This window comes from Leptonychotes weddellii, chromosome 5, assembly GCF_054177405.1.
Source record: "Leptonychotes weddellii isolate Sample4059 chromosome 5, ASM5417740v2, whole genome shotgun sequence".
Lineage (NCBI taxonomy): Eukaryota > Metazoa > Chordata > Mammalia > Carnivora > Phocidae > Leptonychotes > Leptonychotes weddellii.
In genome coordinates, this window is record NC_138373.1 from 51205433 (window position 1) to 51221663 (window position 16231).

Genomic DNA, 16231 nt, shown 5'->3' on the forward strand with positions numbered 1-16231 from the left:
GCTGTTGCATTAAAACACTGAAAGTGAGAACCACTTGGGTTCCCAGTTGATCCCTAAAATTGTGAGAAATAATAATAAAGTTATTGTTGTTTTAAGCCACTGAGTGATGGGATGATTTGTTACAACAGCAGTCTGTACCCCGAACAAACTGTTTAAAAATCAAAACTACCTAGGAACTTGACCTTAGTGCACGGTGACTGAGTCACTGAATCAACTCTTTGCCACTTTATGCTACACACCTCACTTATCCACTCGGAGGATTTCAAACTCTTTCAACTTAAAAAGAAAAGAATTTTATTAACGAAAAGGAATAAATTTAGAAAATCTGGGGGTAAATGGCAGAGTAGGAGGATCTTGAGCTCACCTCATCCCACAGACACACTAAACCAACAACCACATCTACTACAACTAATTCCGAAAGTCTGAAGACTGTCAGAACAGATCTTCCACCGCTAGTCATAAAGAGAAGGCCACATCAAAAAAGATAAGGGGGTGGAGACAAGGTCAATAACCAAACCCCCAATGTGACTAACCACAAAAGGAAGGAACATCACAAACATGAAGGAGGGGATCAGACCCCAAAGCTGGCAACCCCAGCCCTGGAGATTTACACTGGAAAGATGAGTCCTCATGATACCTGGCTTTGAAAATCAGCAGAGCCTAACACTGGGAGCTCTGACAATTAGGCTATCAGTTGGTTTTTCTTTTTTTTTTTTTTAAAGATTTTTATTTATTTATTTGACACAGAGAGAGAGAGAGTGAGAGAGAGAGAGATCACAAGCAGGGGGAGCGGCAGGCAGAGGGAGAGGGAGAAGCAGGCTCCCCACAGAGCAAGGAGCCCGATGCGGGGCTCGATCCCAGGACTCTGGAATCATGACCTGAGCTGAAGGCAGTGGCTTAACCAACTGAGCCACCCAGGCACCCCTATTAGTTGATTTTTCAACAGAAACTATGTAGGCTAGAAGAAAGTGGCATGAAACATTCAAAGTGCTGAAAGGTAACACCTACAACCAAGAATACTCTACCCAGCAAGGCTATCTTGAAGGAGAAATAGAGTTTCCTGGACAAACAAAAGTTAAAGGAGTTTATCCCCACTAAACCAGCCTTATGAGAACTGTTAAAGGGAATTCTTTAAGAGGAAAGACTAGACTGTAACTAGAAGAAAATTATGAAAGAAAAAAACTTCACTGGTAAAAGCAAACACACAGTGAACACAGTAGATTAATCTCTCAAAAACCAGTATGGAGGTTAAAACACTAAGGTTGTGAAATCAAGTATATCTACAAAAATTAAGGAATACACAAAATAAAAAGATGTAAACTATGACCTCATATACATACACAATAGGATATTATAAATGAACACCATGATAACCACAAATAAAAGACCTGTAACAGATACACAAAAAATAAAGAGAAAAGAATCCAAGCATAACACTAAAAAACCCCCACTAAACCACAAGGGAAGAGAGCAAGGAAAGAAGAAACAGAGATGAACTACAAAAATAACCAGAAAGCAATTAACAAAATGGCAATAAGTACGTATCTATCAATAATTACCTCAAGTTTTTTTAAAGATCTTATTTATTTATTTATTTGAAAAAGAGAGAGAACATGACCAGGGGGAGCGGGAGAGGGAGAAGGAGACTTCCCACTGAGTAGGGAGCCCCTCACAGGGCTCGATCCCAGGACCCTGGGATCATGACCTGAGCTGAAGGCAGACACTTAACCAATTGAGCACACAGGTGTCCCAATAATTACTTTAAGTTTAAATAAATGCTCCAATTAAAAGACATAGGTGACTGAGTGAATAAAAAACCAAGACCCATCTATATGCTGTCTATAGGAGACTCACTTCAGACCTAAAGACACATAGAGACTGAAAATGAAGGGATGGAAAAAGATATTCCATGCAAACAGAAGGGAAAAAAAAAAAGCCAGGTAGAAACACTTATATTAAACAAAATAGACTTTATTTTTTTTTTTTTTCAATTTTTTTTTTTATTCTTATGTTAATCAAAATAGACTTTAAAACAAAGCTCTAATAAGAGACAAATACAGGCATTACATAAAAATAAAGGGATCAATCCAATGAGAGGATGTAACAATTGCAAATATCCATCCACCCAAAACAGGAGCAGCTAAATACATAAAGCAATTAACAGACATAAAAGGACAATATGACAGTAATGTAATAATATACAATAATAGTAGTGGACTTTAATAACCCAATTACATCAACTGATAGATCATCCAGAAAGAAAAACAACAAGGAAACAGTGGCTCTGAATGACACATAGACCAAATAGACCTGAAAGATACAGAACATTCCATCCAAAATGAGCAAAACACACATTCTTTTTCCAGTGCACATGGCACATGCTCCAAGACAGGTCACACTCAAGGCCACAAAATAAGTCTCAATAAATTTAAGAACACCAAAATCATATCAAGCATCTTTCCCAACCATCACAAGGTGAAACTAGAAATATATTAAAAGGAAAAAAAAAAACTGGAAAAAACACAAACACATGGTGGCTATACAACATGCTACTAAACAACAATGGGTCGATGAGGAAATCAAATAATACCTGAAGACAAATGAAAATGGAAACACAGCAGTCCAAAATTTTGGGAACACAGCAAAAGAAGTTCTAAGACAGAAGTTTACAGTGATACAGACCTATCTCAAGAAATAAGAAAAATGTCAATCTGACCTTACACCTAAAGGAACAAGAAAAAAGAACAAAGCCCAAAGTTAGTAGAAGGAAGTAAATAAAAAGATTAGAGCAGAAATAAATTGAGACTAAAAAAAAAAAACAAAAACAGAAAAGATCAATGAAACCAAGAGCTAGTTCTTTGAAAGGATGAACAGAATTGATAAACCTGTAGCCAGACTCATCAAAAGAGAACTCAAATAACTCAAATAATAAAATCAGAAATGAAAGAGTGGAAATAACACCACAAAATATAAAGGATTATAAAAAATTATATGCAAACAAATTGGACAACCTAAAAGAAACAAATTCCTAGAAACATACAATCTTCCAAAACTGAATCCGAAGAAACAGAAAATGTGAACAGACTTATTACTAGTAATGAAATTAAATCAGTAATCAAAAAACTCCCAAAAAACAAAAGTCCAGGGCCAGATGGCTTCAAAGGTGAATTCTACCAAATACTGAAAGAAGAGTTAATACCTATTCTTCTCAAACTATTTCAAAAAATAAAGGAGGAAGTAAAACTTCCAAATTCATTTTAAGAGGCCAGCATTAGCCTGCTACCAAAACCAGACAAAGACACTACAGAAAAAGAAAACTGCAGGCCAATATCCCTGATAGATGCAAAAATCCCCAACAAAACATTAACAAACCAAATTCAGTAATACGTGAAAAGGATCATTCACCACGATCAAGTGGAATTTATTCCAGGGATGCAAGAATGTGTGATACATCACATTAACAAGAAGGATGAAAACCATATTATCATCTCAATAGATACAGAAAAACCATGTGACAAACTGCAATATCCATTCATGATAAAAACTCTCAACAAAGTGGGCTGAGGGGAAACATACCTCAACATAATAAAGGCCATATATGAAACAATGCACACCAAATATCATACTCAATAGTGAAAAACTGAAAGCTTTTCCTCTAAGATCAGGAATAAGATAAGGATGTTCACTCTCATCACTTTTATTCGACACAGTACTGGAAGCCCTAGCCACAGCAATCAGACAAGAAATAAAAGGCATCCAAATTGGTAAGGAGGAAATAAAACTGTTACTCTTTAGAGATGACATGATACTATATATAGAAAATCCTAAAGACCATAAAAAAAAAAAAACTATTAAAATAAATGAATTCAGTAAAGTTACAAAATGTAAAATTAATGTACAGAAATCTGTTGTGTTTCTGTACACTAATAATGAAGTTGAAGAGAAATTAAGAAAATACCATTTACCAATGTACCAAAAAGAAAAAATACCTAGGAATAAATTTAACCAAGGGGCGGAAGAACTATACTCTGAAAATTTTAAGAAATTAAGAAAGAAACTGAAGACAATACAAACATGGAAAAATGGAAAAATATACCATGCTTATGGACAGAAGAATATTGTTAAAATGCCCATACTACCCAAAGCAATTTAAAGATTTAATGCAATCACTACCAAACAACAACAGTGCTTTTCACAGAATTAGAATAGTACTAAAATTTGTACGAAACTACAAAAGACCACAAATAGTCAAAGCAATCTTGAAAAAGAAGAACAAAGCTGAACAATCCCAGATTTCAAGATATACTATAAAGCTATTTTAACTTATAGAATATGGTACTGGTGAAAAAACAGATCAATGGAATAGGATAGACTGCTTGGAAATAAAACCATGCTTTTACATTCAATTAATCTATGAAAAAGGAGGCAAGTATATACAATGGGGAAAAGATAGTCTCTTCAATAAATGGTGCTGGGAAAACTGGGTAGTTACACGCCAAAGAATAAAACTGGACCACTTTCTCACACCATACATAAAAATAAACCCCAAATGGATCAAAGTCCTAAATATGAAACCTGAAACCATAAAATTCCTAAAAGAAAACACAGGCAGTAATCTCTTTGACATCAGCCTTAGCAACATATTTATGGATACGTCTCTTCAGTAAAGGGAAACAGAAGCAAAAATAAACTCCTGGAACTAAATCAAAATAAAAAGCTTATGCACAGTGAAGGAAACCATCAACAAAATGAAAATGCAACCCTACTGAATGAAAAAAGATTTCTGCAAATGATGTATCTGTAAGGGGTTAATATTCAAAATACATATAGAACTTATACAACTCAGCACCAAAAAAACCCCAAATAATCTGATTAAAAATGGGTGGAGGACCTGAGAAGACATTCTTCCAAAGAAGACATACAGATAGCCAAGAGACACACGAAAAGATGCTCAACATCACTAATCATCAGGGAAATGCAAATCAGGGAAATGCAAATCAAAACCACAATAAGATGTCACCTCACACCAGTGAGAATGCTAGTAATCAACAAGATTAAGAAATAACAAATGTTGCAAGGATGTGGAGAAAAGAGAAATCTTGTGCACTCTTGGTGGGAATGTAAATTGGTGCAACCCCTATGGAAAACAGTACGGAGATTCCTCAAAAAATTAAACAGAAACACCATATGATCCAGTAATTCTACTACTAATCACCCAAAGAAAATAAAAACATCAATTCAAATAGATATATGCACCCCTATGTTTATTGCAGCATTATTTACAGTAGGCAATATTTTTTTTAAGTAATCTCCATCCCCAATGTGAAGGTCAAACTTAGAACCCCGAGATCAAGAGTTGCATGCTCTACTGCCTGAACCAGCCAGGCACCCCTTTACTGTAGCCAATATACTGAAGCATTCCCAAGTGTCTACTGATAGATGGTATAAAGAGGTGGTGTGTATACACAAACACACACACACACACACACACACATCAGTCAGCCATAAAAATGAATGGCATCTTGCCATCCATGACAACATGGATGGACCTAGAGGGTTTGATGGCTAAGTAAAGTAAGTCAGAGAGAGAAAGACAAATACCATAGAATTTCACTTATATGTGGACTCCAAATGTCAAAACAAATGAACAAACAAACAGAAACAGACTCATAAATACAAAAAACTGGTGGTTGCCAGAGGGGAGGTGGGTGAGGGGATGGGCAAAATAAGTGAAGGAAATTAGGAGGTACAAACTTCTAGCTATAAAATAAATAAGTCACAGAGATTTAAAAAAAAAAAAAAGACAAAACACAGCGTAGGGCATATAGTCAATAATATAGTAACATTTTATGGTGACAGAAGGTGACTTAATTGTGGTGAGCACCGAGTAATTTATAGAACTGTAGAATTGTTACGGTGTACACTTAAAACTAGTAACACTGTATCAACTACTCTAAAATAAAAATTTTAAATATCTTGTAAATTTTAACGATCATCACCATCACTTTCAGTGATACAAAGCCTTTGTCAGACTGCTAGTTGTTCTTCAATACCCATTAACCTCTTTTTCTAAAGTTATGTTTTGAACTGGGCACATGACAACACAGCTAATGACTACATTTTCCAGTCCCCTTGCAGCTAAATTGATCAAATGACTAACCTGGTCAGTGGCATGTGCACTCCCAAGGATTCTGATACCCTTTCCCCTCCCCTTGAAAGAACTGGAACATCTGTCTTGGACCCAGATATTAAACTACCAGCATCAGACACCCATTTCCATTAGGTGAGACCAAAATAAAACACAAAAAACAAAGAAACAAAAAATGCTTCTATCTTTTCTAAGCCACTGTATTTTGGGTCTCTTGGATATAGCCTACTAGCCAATGCGCTATTGTAAATCTCCTGCCAACTCCTGGCTAACTCTTCTGGGTTAACAATCAACTGACCATGAAATGCTGTTCTCTTGTAATCAGATAATTACATCTAACCTATTCCCACCTCTGTAAGAAGATAAATAATAGTCCAGACCTTGCTCTTCAGAATAATCCGTTTTTCTAGGAAGCTTTACACGTGTTTCATTTGTTTGTTTATTCCCATGAGGTTTATTACACATTAGGCAGGTGTCACAAAATAACTTCTCACTTTCCAGGAGTCCCAAAGATATGGTGATGTTCATATTACTGCTGATACATTTTCCATCAAACAGATTGGGTCTATTGCCAGACATTCTAGGTTTAACACCCCAAATCAAACTATCATAGAGTATCTGTGATGAAATAGTCTTGATAAAAAAAAAAAAAAAGGGCTAAAGATGATAACCTATGACCATCAGCTAATAAAGTGATGTGGATGAGTGAAAAATCAGTGGACTATCCCAAGTCAATTAATGAATGTCTCTCTATAGCACTGAAGACCAACCTCTAAGATGGCTACCCTACATCTTGATTGTTCTTAGCCCAATCTGTCTATTATGCTTTTGAGGATGATCACTTTATTCAGTGATATGTAAACTTGGTGAACTACCAACAATTTCAGTAAAGTGACAGTAATGAATTATATTGACCCGTCCACTGTTTAGTAGTGATAGTAGTCAGTACATAAGTCAAGAGCTTATATATGGGAAAACTAGATGGTCTGTAAGGTGTGAGGAGTCAAAACCATGTCCTCAGCTTTAATAAAGCAGCATCTTTAATCAATAAACATTTTGGGGAAACTAACACCAATTGGTTCATTACAATATGCAAATTTCTTGAGTATTTCATGAAATCAAGTCTAAACAAAGAAAGAGAGCAATAAAGGGACTTAATAAATGCAACATTTTATTCCAAAACAAGGTATGTGGCAGTTTTTCCTCCCTTCCCAGCTCCATAGCCCCATTCTCCCAAGAAAACATGAAGACAACAAAATAGCTCAAGATTCACAAACTTGAAGAGCTAATAAGCTTTTTGAGATTTAATATGAAATTAAGACAAATACAGTAAGACCAAAGAGTTTGACCAAGTCTTGGGGTTTGATTTTGTATTATTAAAATCTGACAAAGATGGAGCCCTGCATCAGGCTCCTTGCTTGGTGGGAAGCCTGCTTCTCCCTCTCCCACTCCCCCTGCTTGTGTTCCCTCTCTCACTGTGTCTCTATCAGATAAATAAATAAAATCTTAAAAAAAATAAAATCTGACATACATTATATATAGGCACTGTATATATGTTCTGGGATAAGATGAAAAGCAAAATGTTATCTATTATGGCAAAATATCTTAGATCCATGCCAGTTTCAAGGTTTTATGGATATTTTAGGGCTAGAACAATGACAGCAAAATCCAAAGCCAATTACAGAAGCCTGTAAAGATAAAATTTAACTTACCTTCAGCATCCTTAACTGTATTGAGTTTAAGAGCCTTTGTTCCATCAAAGCAAAATGCCTTGATGGAATTCAGTCCTAACAATAAAGCGTTCTGTTTAATTTTTTCTACTTTGTTGGATATTTTATCCAGTGCTATTACTTCTCCCTAAAGAACAAACAAAACACATAAAAATAAAGTGTAAAACCAAGGCAGTCATAAAAACTATTAATAATGAGGAAAAGTGATGAAAAATTATGGTCTTCCCTACTATCCTCCCACGCCTAGTTTTAAAGCTGAATTCTTTAAACAAATGTGTATCAAATTTACATTAATATACTTAAGTCTTATCCTTTAAAAAAAAACCCATTCTTAGAGACAAACCAAGAAACACTCTTAACTATAGAGAACAAACTGCTGGTTACCAGAGGGCAGGTGGGTGGTGGGGGGGTGTGGGTGAAATAGGTGATGGGGTTAGTTAAGGAGGGCTCTTGTGATGGGCACCCGGTGATGTATGGAAGTGCTGAATCACTAAACTGTAGTGATGTTACACTGGATGTTAACTGGAATTTAAATAAAAACTTAAAAATAAATACAAAATAGGAAAGCACATTCTTGCCAGGTTAATTTTCTTATAGTGCACAGCTATTTTTAATTAACAAAACTCAAAACCTATATAAATAGTGTTTGCCATCTAAGAACTTAACTTGAAAATATCTATTGGAGGTAAATATTAAAAAAAAATCACCAATGTGATACGCTTTGTTCACATCTGGAAGAATATGAACTAATGTTCTGAGATATCTGTTTTTCTAGTGCTTTGGAATACAGATGAATGTTACTTGTAAAATCAATCCTCATCTCATTATTTTCTGAGTTGTACATGTAAACAAAATTCAATTCTAACAATTACAACATAAAAATACTGACCTGTATATCACAGCAAAATGCTCTGGACGGTATAAAAAGTAGTTCAAAAATAATTTCTATGGCAACTCTTTGGTTAAGTTAAAGTCAACAAAGATGAGGCCACTCTTTTACAAATGTGTTGTGACATTCATATAATTTTTTAAATATACTATGAAATGATATTGCAGAGATGGCGAGATTAACTCTTCAGGGTCTTTTCTTGCTTTTGTTTCTTTTATATACACCATCCTTGTATGACAAATGCATCAATTACAATGCTGCTACACTTTCTGTGGTCATTTCACACAGCACTATGAAACCAAACACAACATGGACACATCTAAAATATCCAGACTCTTTTTGGAAAGACTTACTAGAGAGAATAAAGTATCCGTGGATAAATACTTCTAAGCAAACACAATAAATATCATATACCATAAATTAAGGGCAGATTGTTATCACTTCTTCAAAGCATATCATCATCTTTACAGTTAAGGATTTCAGGTAAACTAAAAACTGATTCAGTTTAATGACTAAATGAATCCTCCTCCATAAAATGAATCCTCTATTTCATGTTCTGTGTTTTATGCACTGGCGGTATTTAATGCATTTTTCCTTAAGGTTTTTACTGTTACCACCTTCAATTCCTTTGGGACAAAGAAGAGTATAAATAAACAGGAAAGTACATCTCCTCTAATGAACCAAGAGTATTAATACCCCAAAACTTTAAACAACAAATATCTTTTCCTTCCTTCATTACTTCCTTCGTTACTTTAAGGTCACTCACTGAGGTTATACGTGTGTGTGTGTGTGTGTGTGTGTGTGTGTGTATGTAGGGCACATATATAGAGTGCATATATATACACACAGAACATATATACAGTGCCTATATATAGTGTATGTAGATTTACATACAGTGCAGAGATAGGTTTTAACCCTCCCATATATTTATTGAAAATATAAATTTACTTATTTATTTACATATATATGTATGTATGTGTGCGTTATCTCCCTGCTTGTGACATAGTGAATGTTTCAGAAATTGTAATAGTATCAAATACTAATATGCAAGTAACGTGAATTTTTAAATTTTTTTTTAAATTTGAGGGAGAGAGAATGACAGAGAGAATGAGAGGGGTGAGAGTCAGAGGGAGAAGCAGACTCCCTGCTGAGCAGGGGGCCCGATGCGGAACTCGATCCCGGGACTCCAGGATCATGACCCGAGATGAAGGCAGTCGCTTAACCACCCGAGTCACCCAGGTGCCCCAATAATGTGAATTTTTATCAGAAGTCTTTGGATAAAATGATTTGCACTAATGAAAGGAAAAAGTTACAATTTCATCTTGACACAGTAAACGTTCCTATATTTTCTGTGCAAGACTGCTTGTAAATCACTTGACTTAATCACTTAAATATAGATCAAAAATGATCATCTGGTAAAGTCCAACATCTGGCACTTTGGGGAGTGGGCACACAGATACTACATCTTCTATCAAGTGAATCAGAGCAGAAGGGCTCTGCTAAGCCTCACAGAAGTATATTTCTATACCAGAAAGTCTTACACTTCAGGTAGGCAAATTTTCCTTATTTATAAATGAGTACCATGGAAAAAAACTGCCAAAGAGTTTCCTAGGTGCCTAAGAATTCCTACCACTGTATAAATCTGAGCTAACTTAGAAAAATATGAATGGATCTACTGCCCTCAGTCTTTTACTGTCCTTGCTATGCTCTTTACCCAGTTTAGATTCCATGTTGTATCACATTACTCTCTTATACACATGCTTCTGTGTCTTAGATATAAGCATGACAAAAATGCTGCTGTGGTTAAATCCAATTCTTCACCAACTTCACATCTACATCCAGGCAGCTAAAAAAAGCCCATCACTATCCCAACAAATCTTACATTCATGACCATTGTATTCACGGAGCCCATAGTGCAAACTGGAATTGCTAGGATGTGTCCATAGCCCATTCTCACTTCCATTTTCCTAGATTAACATTTCATATCTCCTAGCTCTTACCACCTCCTTCCCCATCCCCATTCTCATCTGATGACTTTGCTTCATATTTCACTGAGAAAACTCAAACAACCAAAAGAGACCTTCCTGTCTCTTACCACATTGACCGGCCCACCAATATCTGCACCCGTGTACTCCGCCGACCCTCCGATTTCCATGGATAAACTGTTGTATGCTACCATCTAAAGCCACTTGTGCATCAAAATGTATCCCATCTCACCTCCTCAAAGATACTGCTAGCAATTTCCCCTTTTAATGGATCTCTCATTAGCATACAACCATGATCATTTCTCTCATCTTAAAATAAAGTACTCCCTGAGTTCACCTCCAACTACTGCCCCATTTCACTGTATTCCTGTACAAATAACTCCCCACCACCACCACCAAAGGAGTGCTCTTGATTCACTTTCTTGGATTCCCCTCATTCTCAATCCAAGCAAGCATTTCCACTCACCAAAACTGCTCATGATAAGGTTGCCCATCACTGACCTGGTGCTAGGTCCACTGGAAGTTCTCAGTCCTCACTTTATGTGGCCCAGCAGCAACATCTGACACAGCTATCTCTCCACTGTCTTTCAATCCCTTTCTTCACATTGTTTCCAGGGTGTCCTACTACTCCTCTGGTTTTCCTCTGACATCATTGGCCATTCCTTCTCCTTTCCCCAACCTCTGAATGTTGGCACACAGTACCCGTGCGGCTCAGTCTTCTGGCCTCTTCTACTCTCTATTGCCACCCACATCAGTTTTATGGCTTTATGTATTATCTATATGCTGATGACTTGCAAATTTCTATTTTATATGTATTTACATTTCCAATCTATATTTTTATTTCCAGTCGATACCTCTGTCCTGAACTCCAGGCTCAAATATCTAATTGCCTGCTCAACATCATCCCTTGCAAGTCTAATAGACATTTCAGTTTAATATCTCCAAAACCAACTTTCTGACTTTTCCCTGCAGAACTTGCTCCTCCCATAGTCACCGTCACCCAAAATCTTGATTACCCTCACATTTCCATAGCCCACATCCAGTGCATCAGCAACTCCTTACAACTCCACCTTAAACACATCTCCAGAACTTCTTGCCACCTCCACGATGCTTCCCTGAATAACTGTCTCCAAACCAGTCACCCTTGCCCTCTTCCAGCCTGTTTTCAAGGCAACAGCCAAAAGGATACTTGAAATAGTAAAGAGGCTTATGTCACTCTTCTGTGACTTCCCATCACTCGAGCATAACTAATGTCCTGTCAGACCCTGCCAACAGCTCGACCCAAACATCCACCCCTGGGACCTCCCTCTCTCTGGTCTCTTTTCCTCCTCACTTCGTTTCTCTCAGCAAACTGCAGAGATTCCTCACACAGATCAGATGCCCTCCAGCCTCAGACCACCCACACTTGCTTTTTCTCTAGCTAAAATATGCATTCCACAGACCTCCATATTGCTCATCACCTCCAAGTCTTTCCTCAAAAACCACCTTTACAGGGTGCATTTCTCACTACCCTCCTAAAAACTGCATACTCACTCCCCTCAATACTCCCGATGCCCCTCCCCTTCCTCTCTTGCTCACCACCGCCCTTACCACAATCCTACATGCCATAACTTGTATTCATTTAATTTATTATCTGTCTCCTCTTAACTAGAAGGGAAGCTACACAATAAAGACAATTTTGGTCCCAGTGGTTTGTTGCTGCCTCCCCAGTACTTGGCATATGTAAGTACTGTCTGTTTAATCAACCAACCAATCAATTAAAATCTGCCTCCAGATCAAAGTAGGTGAAGATACTAGTGTGTCTAAGCATTTCAGGAACCATGTAATTTTATGGAATTTGAAACAAGAAGAAAGCATCAACTGGCCCTATCCTTCTTGAGCTGAAGAATCTTAGGTCCAGCACAGAACAGTTACAAGGTCACACTGAGTTTTGAACACAGACTAACCCATTATGAAAGAAAACATATTGTCATTTACATATATGTGGGGAAAAAGCAGTAAAATCTGAAATAAAGTTATTTAAGACTTACTATATTTTATAACAATGCAACAGGCTCTATAATTAAGCCAGATCATAAGGTTTTTATGGATCTCAAGAAAATGTATTTGATGTGTACATATCATAATGTACGTATATATATATCAGTGTATATATTGATACTTCAGTAATGTGCTGTCAAATCAAGTTTTAGCGGCAGAATTTAGTAGTTTAGAAAGTGTCAAGTCTTATAATTAAGAACATAAAAAAATCTCTTAAATGTTGCAGTTAAACGTAATTTTATGAAGACTTCTACTCTACAAATGTACTAGTAAATCTGGGATTCAAGATCTTCAGATAGTCTTCACAAATGATAACCTGAACTCAACACGTGATGAATGCCATCACTGAACAGTCTTTACTTTGGCTGAATCTGAAATCATTCAGATTATGAATGTCTACATGTTTCATAAGTTATGTGTAGTTCCACCTTCAACATGTTGTGAGCAGTTTTTGCTGTGAAGACAGTCTCACCTGATCATGCATTAATGCTGCAATGTGTGTTGTTTTGCCTCCAGGTGCTGCACACAAATCTAGAATCTTCTCTCCAGGTTGAGGATCCAGAACGTGAGTTACTACAGCAGATGGCAAATTCTATAAAGGAAAAAAAAATCAATTATCAGTGATTCTAAATCCTTTTAAAGTTCAGAATCAGAGAACATAAAGAAATCTTTGGAGGTAATCCAGTATAGCATCCTCTGCCAAGAATAGGTTTTCTGTAAACATAGTGTCAGGAAATTCACAGTTTCCTAGAGTATCCTATGATCTCATTGGACATTCACACACGAGACACACACATGCACATGCATGATGCATTTCCCCTATCAATTTAACTAAAAAAGCACATTTTTTCCCTCAATTCAGTGGCTCTCAATATTTTGAAGGCCAAAGCCCTTTCAGAAATATAACAAAGCTCTGGATCTTTTTCTAAGAAAATGTACAAAATTTTGGAATTTTGGGTGCTTCACCATCTAATGCCCACTTAAGAATTCTAGTTTTATGCTGCTAATGCCACTCAAAGACGTCTGGGTTCCTATCTCCCCGCCACTACCACATTTCTGTAGGAGAAAAGTAAAATGTAAACCAATCTATTTCTGATTGGCACCCAGAAATATGAGATTGGACAACTCATGTATCTACAGCAATAAGCTATATGGCAACAAGTTATATTATACCATTAATTCATTATTGGTTTTGATCATACAAGGACTGCTACTCTAGGATAAGTTTGCCTTAAATAAAATAGAATAATATCCCAAAGTAATGCATTTTTTTATTTTATATTTTTTTATTTTTTTAAAGACAGTAATGCATTTTTTTAAAAGATTGTATTTATTTGAGAGAGAGAGCGCGCACACAAGGAGTGGGGAGAGGGAGAGGTAGAAGCAGGTTCCCCACTGAGCAGGGCACCTAATGCAGAACCCTGGGATCATGACCTGAGCCACAGAAGATGCTTAACTGACTGAGCTGCCCAGATGCCTCAGTAATGCATTTTTTTAAAGTAATGTATTTTCTAAATTACTTTCCAAGAAAAAAAACAGTAGAGGCTAATAAGCAATTAACACTCTTTTGGGCAACACAGGGTTTTTTAAAAAGTTTAAAATCAGTTGAGAGGGGCGCCTGGGTGGCTCAGTCATTAAGCGTCTGCCTTCGGCTCAGGTCATGATCCCAGGGTCCTGGGATCGAGCCCCACATCAGGCTCCCTGCTCAGCGGGAAACCTGCCTCTCTCTCTATTCTCTCAAATAAATAAAATCTTTAAAAAATAAAAAAATTAATTAAAAAAATAAATAAAATAAAATCAGTTGAGAAAAAGAAGAGAGTATGTACAAAGTGTTTTTGGTTTTGGGGGTCTGTTTTTTGTTTTTTTTTTTTTTTTACTGCTTAACCAAAGGTAGATGAGAAAAAATAAACCACAAAAAATATGGTAATAGAAAAAAACCTTAGATTTGAAATAACTTACCGAAGTTATGTTTCAATGTCTTTAAATATTTTACTCTGACAAATACTTGCCTGTAAAAATAAGTAGCTGGGCAGTACATTGTCAAATGAGGGGCTGAGATATATCGGTTCTGTCATTCTTATGCCTATACCTCTGAAAAGCAGAAAAATCTAGTATTAGTCTGTATAAATTCCACAGTCCATACAAACTCAATTTCCAGGGACATACCCACATAGCACAACAAATATAACCTTTTTTACTCAATACCACAATACTTAGGATATTCCTGTGAATTGTCTATGACTCTAGTCCTTGCAGTAGAAGGCCATCAGGAAAATTAAAAAGGATAAATTTTTCATTTAGGCACAAAGGAGTTTCTTAAGAGATTTGAACAAACTAAAAAGGCAAAGAACATGAGTCTTTTTTTTAACATAGCTACTTAATTAAAAATGCTATTTATGTTAACATAATGCGTTTGTTCTTATTTTTAATGCCAGTTCTTATTTATTTTTAATGCCAGTATATTAGTTTCAGGTGTACAATATCCTGGTTCAACATTTCTATATGTTACTCAGTGCTCATCAAGTAAGTGTACTCTTTTTTTGTTTAAAGATTTATTTTAGAGAGAGAGTGAGCATGCACGAGAGAGGGTGGGGCTGAGGGAAAGGGAGAGAGTTGCAGACTCAGCACTGAGTGCGGAGCCTGACATGGGGCTCAATCTCATAACCCTGAGATCACAACCTGAGCTGAAACCAAGAGTCAGATACTTAACAGACCGCACCACACAGGTACCCCAGGGTAAGTGTACTCTTAATCCCCTTCACCTATTTCACCCGTCCCCTACCCACCTCCCCTCTGGGAACCATCTGTGTGCTCTCTATAGTTAAGAGTCTGTTTTTTGGTTTGTCTTTTTTTCCTTTGTCCATTTGTTTTGTTTCTTAAATTCCACATATGAGATCATACGGTATTTGTCTTTCTCTGACTAACAAATGTGTCTTTATTTGTTGATTCATTCTAATCCTTCTGGTGGGATTTTCTGAATGCTTCAGTTTGCAAGGCACTATGCTAGGTACTTGTATGAAAAATAAAAATATACTTAAGAATCATGCTGATGCTAAGCAACCACAAATATGCCACACAACTCTCTCATCTCTTTAGAGAATAACTGCCCACTACTGACATAATCCTCAAGATGAGCTTTTCTACCTTTATCCCATGTTATAAGCGGCAGTGGAACCGATCAGAGCAGGAATGTCCAGGACCCAGGAGAACATGGTGGACGATATTTCATTAGAACAAATATCGCCATCTGAGAGAGGCTGTCAGTGACCATCAGAGGCAAGAGAAAGCATACAAATACTGTTGGAGAAAGTCAAACATGGCCTGGTGTATCAGACCACACCACAAAGAGCAAGAAAAAAGGGAAATCAACACCATGTTCGAGGGATTAGAGGAGCACAGAAAAAGTGCACTCTAATAATAAAGGCAAGATTAGGAATCT

The 16231-nt window shown here is 36.6% G+C and overlaps 1 protein-coding gene across 3 annotated transcripts in view; it reads right to left on the minus strand.

The window, feature by feature from the left end:
* NSUN6 (NOP2/Sun RNA methyltransferase 6) overlaps window positions 1-16231 on the minus strand; it is a 57921-nt gene that overhangs the window by 11413 nt on the left and 30277 nt on the right. For all 3 annotated transcript variants that reach the window (XM_081820707.1, XM_081820705.1, XM_081820706.1), the window contains 3 exons: window positions 14802-14883; window positions 13265-13384; window positions 7861-8005 (listed from right to left, as the gene is read on the minus strand). In XM_081820707.1, coding sequence (XP_081676833.1) covers window positions 7861-8005; window positions 13265-13384; window positions 14802-14883 — 347 coding nt within the window. The remainder of the gene's footprint in view (window positions 1-7860; window positions 8006-13264; window positions 13385-14801; window positions 14884-16231) is intronic.